We start from the raw sequence: 8,800 nt of genomic DNA on the forward strand, positions 1-8,800 counted from the left end.
TGAACATAGGCCTCCCCCAATGCTTTCCATGTTGATCGATTTGTCATTAAAATGGCAGAATAATCACAAAACTTAATCATTGTACCGCGCTTCTCGATACACTGACTATTTTAAGGTTCTTTTCTTAGACTCAAACTTTTTACGATCTATTTTTTATTATCACACCGTTTTGCGACCAGATTTTTCTGATTTTCGTCTTTCAACGACTCGCTGATAAAACTTTTGTCACATCGCTTGCCCTCTAGCTACACAATCGCATAGTTATGAAACTTTGGATACATGGTTTTCATCTACATTATTGTTTTTCACAGGAATTGAGCCACCAACTGAACGCAGCCCTCAACGAGCTGCAAGCTTTGATGAATCAAAAGCAGTCCGTAGCGCCATGGCTCGTGCGCACTCTAGGTAAGAACACTTGGAACAACACAAAACTCACAATAATTGTTGAACAAAAAAAAACGTTTCACTCCTTAACTATAGATATAGCTCCCCTGACTAAACTTATAAATCCCCCAAGATAAAATAAAGCTTACATAATTAAAAACCAAATGCTCGCCTCAGCATTCGATGTTTCACACCCCGCACACTCATTGCGGGCGCCCGTCGCACAGTCGCGACAGCAATATAATTACGCGCGAGCGATAAGGATGGGTAGCTTGGGGTTATTGGACAAAATTTTACGTGCTCGCAGACCAGACTATAGTTTCAATTTGCCTCAATTTGGTTTTATACCTTCAGGGTTGTTAAATATTTCAAAAAATCTGCAATAACTTTTTCTAATGCCTGTAACATTCATGTTTTAATTTTCATCCTGTCTAACATAATCACCACTACAGCATGGTCATGAAATCGAAATCAGTTCTTTGTATTTTTTTCTGTATTATCATTGAGACTAATTTTGTCTTTTAAAATTATTTTAAGTTCCCAAATCAATCTAGCCTTTAAAAGAGCAATGGGAAAATGATTCCCACTTTATTTTGAGCCTTTTAACATCCAAAAGCCTGCAATTTTTTGTACAATTGACAATCAAATGTATAATCGGTTCATAAATGTTTCTTTACCCCATTGTAGGTCATTAACGCGATGTCCTATACCAGAGCAGTCGAGGTGATTGAATTAACTTGCTGTTTTAATGTTGCTGTGGCAATGCTAATGTCGATGTTAACTAACAGTCCGCTTGTCAACCGTTAACGCATCGTTATTGTTTGTTATTTAGATTAACGCTATTTTTAACTTCGCATTGTTCGTTTATTAATGCCTGGTAGATTAACCCTTTCCTTTCGTATCATTGTAACATTAATGTAACATTTCTAGTACTTTGTAGTTTGATAGTTCTGCAAGAAAACTAATTTCTTTTTTATTAATCATAGACTGAATGGTTTAGGGACTTTTAATACAAATTATGTCATTTTCTTCACTCGGTGTAAGGTTTCTGAGACAGAATGTGAAAATGTGTTAGAAAATAGTTCCTATGTTTACATAAAACTTTCTTTCAAGGTTCTATCATGGAAGCGGCACAAAATCGGCCATCATTCCAAACGTACCTGCCAAATATGAATCAAGAAACGAGCTCGTTGCACAGACAAGGATCCTTCTCCAATTCTCACAGCAGTCAAAGTACCAGCCAGCCCAGTCTAGACAGACGTGTGTCCGAGCCATACAGCCCAGACGTCGTCCGCAGGAAGAAAGACCTCAACGCCAAACGGCATTCAATGCTCGTAGACTCAAACGTCACCAAAGAGGCGAAGGAACTGAACCGGCGGAGCCATGACGCCACCGTCGTCAAAAACCTCTCGATGGGTTGACCCCACGATACTCATTCGGTTAGTCTATATCCATTTTCAAGTCGTATGCCCACTCTTTCTGTAACGTAGAATGCGAACGAGACAGACTAAACCTTAAGAATTATTTTCGTGTTCGCAAATTATTTTTAAATTTTATTGATATTATTTTGGTGTGTATTGTGAGAATTTTTACTTTGTCTGTAATTTGTCGGTATGATAAAAAGTAATCTGCATTTATAGTCGAACAGTATTTTCCGCTGACATCTTATGATATTTATGTCCAAAAGTGAAAACAACACTAGTCATCATATTTTATAATGAACAGAAAAATATTTGCAAAATGATGTTATTGGATAAAAGTTCAAATATTATCACATATTATTGGAAATATAAAAAATATCTAATAGATTGTTTTATATTCATCGAGCTATGGCTCTTGATCTCACTTTAGTTCATGGGATCTATAATGAGCCTGCTCAGTGAGAGACAGTTCAGAAAAATATTTCTATACTTGTCCCAATCATGTAACTGATTTCAATTTGAATTACAATTGGTAGGTATATTCTGATGTTCCCATGACTAATATTTACTGTGAAAGAAATATACAAGCTCTATATTTATTGGAACATTGACCACACTGTTCTATTATAGAAATCTATATAAAAGAGTTAGGGATGTAATGATTAAATTGTCTTTTTTCATTTTGTTAAAATTCTGTATGAGGAATTTTAATATTACGACTGCTCTACTTCCATGATATTCATCATTATAAAACGTCTTCAACATAATTCCTACATAATTATTATCACTGTGTTTTTGATTGTAATGATTTAATTCCCTTCATTAAGTAGTGAGAAAAGTCACCAAACATGTAATGTAAGTGCACTGGATGTTGATCACGCATTTCATCACCATAATCATTTTGCAAAAAAATATTTGATTAAATTATTCTATAATTTATCAATTTTGTAGTAGTATAACTAGAAAAATATCATTACTAAACGAATGATAAAGTGTGTTTGTTCACTATGATGTGTGATGAAATGTGGCGAATTGTTTGGATGTAGAGGCGATGACACATCGAAGTAAACTGTAGCACTGTAATAAGTGCGATTTTTCAACAAAAATATGTCTTATGTGTCGTCGACTGTACCACAGAGTGAGTGCCTTTGTGTTGAAACAGACTGAGATGTGATGCTTGATTTATTTAGATATATTTATTTCACAGTATTTTTCAATTTTATTTACACATTTATGAATATTATTTTATATAGTTTTCTCTTATCCGTTTAGTAACTAGAAGTACGTGGGTTGACCGTCATGAGAAGTCGTATTATTACAGCATTACCTTATTTTATGGACAACCTTCGTATCTATTTAGTAACGGCCTTTATTGATTATTTTATATAATTTTCAAAATTAATGGATCGGAAACAAACGCAATTATGAGTAATCGAGTAGATTTCTCTTATTTTAAGGCTGCGAAATCCTGTAACCACGTTAAAATTGTTTTCGAAGGTGAAGGCGTTAAAAATATGATTGTGAAAATCTGGGACCTAATCTAAAGAGTTTATATGATTCTGTATATTTTCACTTAAGGAGGTTTATGATTAAAATCGCAACGCATTACATTTTTAATAAACAAACGTATCATTCTCAACAAGCAACTCCAATGTAAAATAAAAAAACCAAGCGTTGATACAAATAGGACAGTTGTATTACCAGACATAAAAACTGTTCTTCGGTGTTGCTACTAATTTAAATTTTAAATGCAGTATTTATAATTGAAATGAAAAGTAACTAAAATATACGAATAAAAAATTCCTCATTAAAAATAACAAGAATATTGACCTTATAATTCTTAAAATATTAAACTTATAATATCATATTAATATTAATAACTAATATGAAAAAATATAAACTATTCAATGTACTATGAAAAAATATATGTGCATTTTTGTGTTGTGTTATGTTAAATTCAAATTATTTGTGTTTAATTACAATTCGAATGATATTTAAATGTAGTAATAGTTTTAGGGTATACATACTACATTACTTTAAGTCACATTTTATGTCACATGACGTGTAATCTTCAATCATTATATCTATTTACTTCCTCTCACATGTAGCGAACAAGAAACATTTTTGTATATATGTATTTCGAACAGGCCTAACGTAGGGAAATAACGTCTGCTATCTAATGGACCATTGGGTCAGGTTTTGAGATGTTTACTATAATTATGTAGCTATTGTCGAACTGTTTTCGAAAAAATGCGAAGGGACATGGCTGAAAATAAATGACTCTCGAACCGAGAAAATTATAAATTAGTTTTTTCACAATGTTTTATTGCTGGGTGATAAAATAATTGTTCCAAATTGTCAGTTTTTTATTTTGAAAGCGATGCCCCGCCTTTTTCATGATACAAAGTACAATCATACTCTTTGTATCATCTAAAACAGATAATAGTTATTGTAAAATATCTCGAAATCGGTCATATTTAATTAAATGTCTATTGCAATCGAATGTATCTAAACTCTTGTCTTGTCTAGGTCCACACACACTCACTTCGCTTGTAAGTGTATGTCTACCTCCACAAAACAAGCGGCACAAGAGCTTATTTTGATGTGTAGGTACGTAGCGATAGATGCTACACGGAATCAACCTACAAATGCACCTAACTAGATTTGTGTAACATAGTATTGCTAGCTTTTTAGCTCACAAGAGCTAGGCGTTGTATCTAACCTCCACGTAAAGTATTGCTATGTGAAAAATATGCTTTTACTGATGTTGACTCGTGATAGAAATATTTAAATCATCAGTTACAGTCACGACGAATGTATGCGGTCCACTATTTTCAATTAAATCATATTTGTATACATACATACATTCCAATGCTGAAAAAAAACTAAAATTGTATATATCAAAAGCAGGTAGATTCCTTGTAAATTTAACTGTAGTAGTTACCTATAATGCTGTTTCGAATGTACTCATCTTAATACATGCATAAAGTATTACCTAATTATTATAAGATTTATAATTTCTGTTAATAACATAAACCCTTTTTTCTCTTCAGTGGTTGAATTTCACAAAAATAAAATACATTTAATTGAAATTAAAGCCCTTGAAAACAGGTTTATTTTCAGAACTTATAAATCAGATATTATTGATATTTATTTTAATAAACGTAGAATCTCGGCTTTATTGTATTGGCTAGACGCCATATTATTTTGAACGTATGTTATTGTGTCATTCATTTATAATCTTCTAAGTTATAATCATCACTGTACCTGTAGCTATTCTTATGAACCTATCTTTTAATTAATAATAATTTAAATTGTAGTCTTAGGCTCTCTTATTCTAAATTGATTTTATTGACAATAAAAATGTTTATGCTATCGAATACATATCCACATGTTATTGAAGTGCCTGTGCGCATTATATCTTCAATACAGCTTTGATGTTTTGTAACGAACAGTTTGTGTTGATTTAAGAGATAACCAGCTAAAATGACTTTAAATATTTAGTAAAATATTTATACCACTATTTGATAAAAGACCTCTCCATCTTATGAAAGCTTTTAGAATGCCAGGCTAAGAGAGTGTGTTTTTATCCTTTTACGGAGCTCCAGATAATTGTTGGTAAAACAGATATAAGTGCAGCATTAGTGCCATTATTATCTGTTGTAGAGTTTTAGAGGTATTATGGTGGTATTGTAGTCATTAAACCTTCAATACATCTTTCAACACAAATGACGAGGCGTCTTGCTCGGCATGCTTCATATCATGCTGCATTATTCTATAAACGGCAAGACTGTACTGCCTCTAACGAATTAATATCGTTGCAAATATTGTATGAATAAAAGCATTAGTCTGTCATATCTTATGTTGTTTGTGATACACGAGTGGACTATAATTTCCTTGTATTTCTTTTGATTTGAGTCCTGTATGATCTCTAAATTACCTAATTAAGATATTAAATACTATACTTTAAACATATTTATTGGAGTTTTCATTTATAATATCTATCTGTTCCGTCTTTTATGATAAATGTCGCAGATGATATAAATATAAGATACCACAAGTCTAGAAAACCATTCTTATGCCACAGTCTTCTAAGGGAATGCGATTTCTCTATTACGATTTTAAGTATTCGTTTTGTGGCGCCATAGGGAACCATTGTAAATGTAAGTAACAATAATTTTAAAGCTTAGCAATGTTATAGGGATATTGTTGTTTATAGTAACTATATTAATAGCTTTATAAATAATGCCAGGATATCTAGCCGAAAGCAACGTAAGAATGAGTTTATTCGCTAAGAAGTGTTGTTTTAGTCTGTCATTTAATAAACATTTTACAATGGTAATATTTTGTTTAATTTCAACAAGATACCTAGGTACATTTAGTAACAACTTCTAGCTAGATTATTAATTAAAACAAAATGAATTCGAAGCTTCAAATAAATGTAAATCCGCTCTATAAGATAGAAATTAGTATAAGTATCTTCTAAATTATTCGTGAGAAAAATAGGTCTTTTTTAGTGAAATGTGTGAATGAAAAAGGTCTTCATTATGACTAGTCTTAGTAAATAAACACAATACTTAGACACATCTGACAGCCAGCGCGTCGGCTGACAGTCGACGCAGGCGCAGCGAATGACGCACGTTCGACAAAACAGTGGCAATATTTTTAGACTCGTCTACGTGACATGCGGTAATCATTCGCCTGTGCGCTGAATTAATACTAAATTGGTCGTTTACCTGCATACTTTTTATTGAAATCAATGGTTTTGTACTTTTGTATGCAGGTGTAGTCTTAATTGTACTTATATTCCATGTGGCATCAGATACTTTTAATCAAAAAGCTACATCGTCATTTGGCGCTGCTATACTGGGAATTTGTACAGCAATACATAAATCAGTTACCGGTATCTGTTTTGAAAGCTTGTCTTTTTGCAGACGGACGGTAAGGAAGTCTCCCACAGAGAGAGAGAAGGGTACAAACATGTCACCTCATGTGGTGCAGTTAACGCAAACAATAATATAAATTGGATTCTACAGGTGTGGTTGGAATGTCTCGAGAATGAAGCAATACACGAACAGTCCATACAATCCACGAAGAGGCCCATACAATCCATGTAGGCTCTATGATAAAATAGGTATGTTTAATGCAAACGTGTTTGAATATGGCAAGTAAAGGATGTTGTATCCTCTACGCATATTATGCCTAGTAGCAATGTGAACAAACCTTAAGTTTTTTATAAGTAATCCTTGAAAACTGTGCTTTTCAAAGACATTTGAGATGGTCCTAGTTTCAAGAAGAACAAAAAGCATCACCTTATCTTTTAAATAGGGACAGTCCTTCCGTTAACAAACGAAGCGCAAAGATGAAAGATTAACGGTTGATAACGATTTGCCGATGGCTTCTAAGCTTTACCACAGGCTTCACAACCAGTTTCGTTCGTCTCGAAGGAGGCGTTGAGATTTTCCATGTATAAACTGATGGAAGGAAGAGGAAGTGATCTTGAGATCCATATCAGCTATAGCCTTGTAATTATGGCAGATAACCGCTAGTGTTGGTTAAACTCGCGTTTACTGCGATAACATTGGACACGACCGTGCAAAACACAGCGTGTAGAGACGAGACATACAACGGGTGAACGGTTCTGTGTGCTTACCATGAGTTTACGTTAGGTGTGCTCGCTAGCGACTGCGTAAAAAAATGACATTTAAATGTATGACATATTGTGCAGCACCCCTAGCGGCTACTTTCAAGAAATAAAATCTTCATATAATTTTTTGACGTATTCGCTAGCGAGCTCACCCAACGTAAACTCATGGTAAGCACACTGTAGAGCGATTTTTCTTCACCTTGCTTACTTAAATAAATATCTGGAAATTCTATTCTAAAACATTTTTTTTAAGATTATTAATTGCAAATTAATTAAAAATTGTGTTGCCACTTAATTACGCAGATTTACACGAATTAAGAAATTGACTATTTAAAACGAAGCTCGATGGACAGCCCCAAGAAGAAAGCTAACAGTGCTTTTACGTGAAACAGCTCTGAAAAAAGTATAACGGAAATTACCGAAAAAAAAGGATGACTATGGTGACACATGGCGGCCTCTATTCCCTTTGGTAGTTTTTTGTTCCTTCTAACTGTTGGTAATAAGTAGGTAGATATTAATTAGTTAAGTAAAAAAGTGATAAGATGCTTGAAGAGGGAAAACATACAACACCAAGGCACATGCAATATGTAACTAATCGGCTTACCTACCTACCTATTATCTAATTGCAGTTATCAATAATGCGACTGGCGAAGAATATTTTCCAGTAAGTTGTTCAATCATCAACAGCCCTTTACAGTCCACTGCTGGACTATGAGCCTCCTCCACTATAGTGGAGGGTTTTGCCATAATCTCCACGCTTGGCGGGCGGGTTGGAGATCGCAGTTTAAAAGCCGTAGCCGTGTGGTGACGGCAGAGTAGAATACATTTGTCACCAACCCCTACTCTTCCCACGGGTGTCGTAAGAGGCGACTTAGGGACTACACATCAAACAGAGAATGGGCAGCAGCGCTCTCTGAAAAGTTGTTCAATGTAAGAACATAATTATGTTCAGTTGATTGCTTGCCTCTCGTGGGAATCTTCTATCTTAGTAGGGATAAAAAGTATGAAGTTTAACAAATAAGGCATTTACGTTGATCCCTCATCTTAGTACATACCTACAAAACTACAAAGGTGTGCTATGTTTCTAATTGTCTAACAAAGCAATTTGCTAACCAGGTGCGATTGCGGTCAAATACCTGCCTTGTCTAGCATAAAAAGAAAATTGTTAGCAACATTGAAACATTTGCAAGTGGAATTTGCTTGCTTGCCGAACGTCAGTTACAAACTCAATCAATACATTTGCTTAGTTTCAGAAAAACTAAAACTACCAAGTTCAAATGCTATTCTAATACTTTTTTCAAAAGGCAGGTGCTACCCCCAGATGTGAGCCCCCAGCGCACGCGGCATG

The 8,800-nt window shown here is 34.1% G+C and overlaps 1 protein-coding gene across 14 annotated transcripts in view; it reads left to right on the top strand.

Moving 5' to 3' along the window:
• Positions 1-3,558, top strand: part of GAPcenA (GTPase activating protein and centrosome-associated) — a 45,166-nt gene extending 41,608 nt beyond the window's left edge. For 13 of the 14 annotated variants that reach the window (XM_028313552.1, XM_028313553.1, XM_028313555.1 and 10 more), the window contains 2 exons: positions 312-405; positions 1,498-3,558. In XM_028313552.1, the coding sequence (XP_028169353.1) occupies positions 312-405; positions 1,498-1,805 (402 nt within the window). In that variant the 3' untranslated portion in view covers positions 1,806-3,558. Of the gene's footprint in view, positions 1-311; positions 406-1,071; positions 1,108-1,497 lie in introns of all 14 variants that reach the window. The other variant, XM_028313564.1, reaches the window with a different exon arrangement.
• Positions 3,559-8,800: the final 5,242 nt, after the last annotated feature.

The sequence above is a fragment of the Ostrinia furnacalis genome, unplaced genomic scaffold (genome assembly GCF_004193835.3).
Source record: "Ostrinia furnacalis isolate ACB-3 unplaced genomic scaffold, ASM419383v2 OfSCF4279, whole genome shotgun sequence".
Classification (NCBI taxonomy): Eukaryota; Metazoa; Arthropoda; class Insecta; order Lepidoptera; family Crambidae; genus Ostrinia; species Ostrinia furnacalis.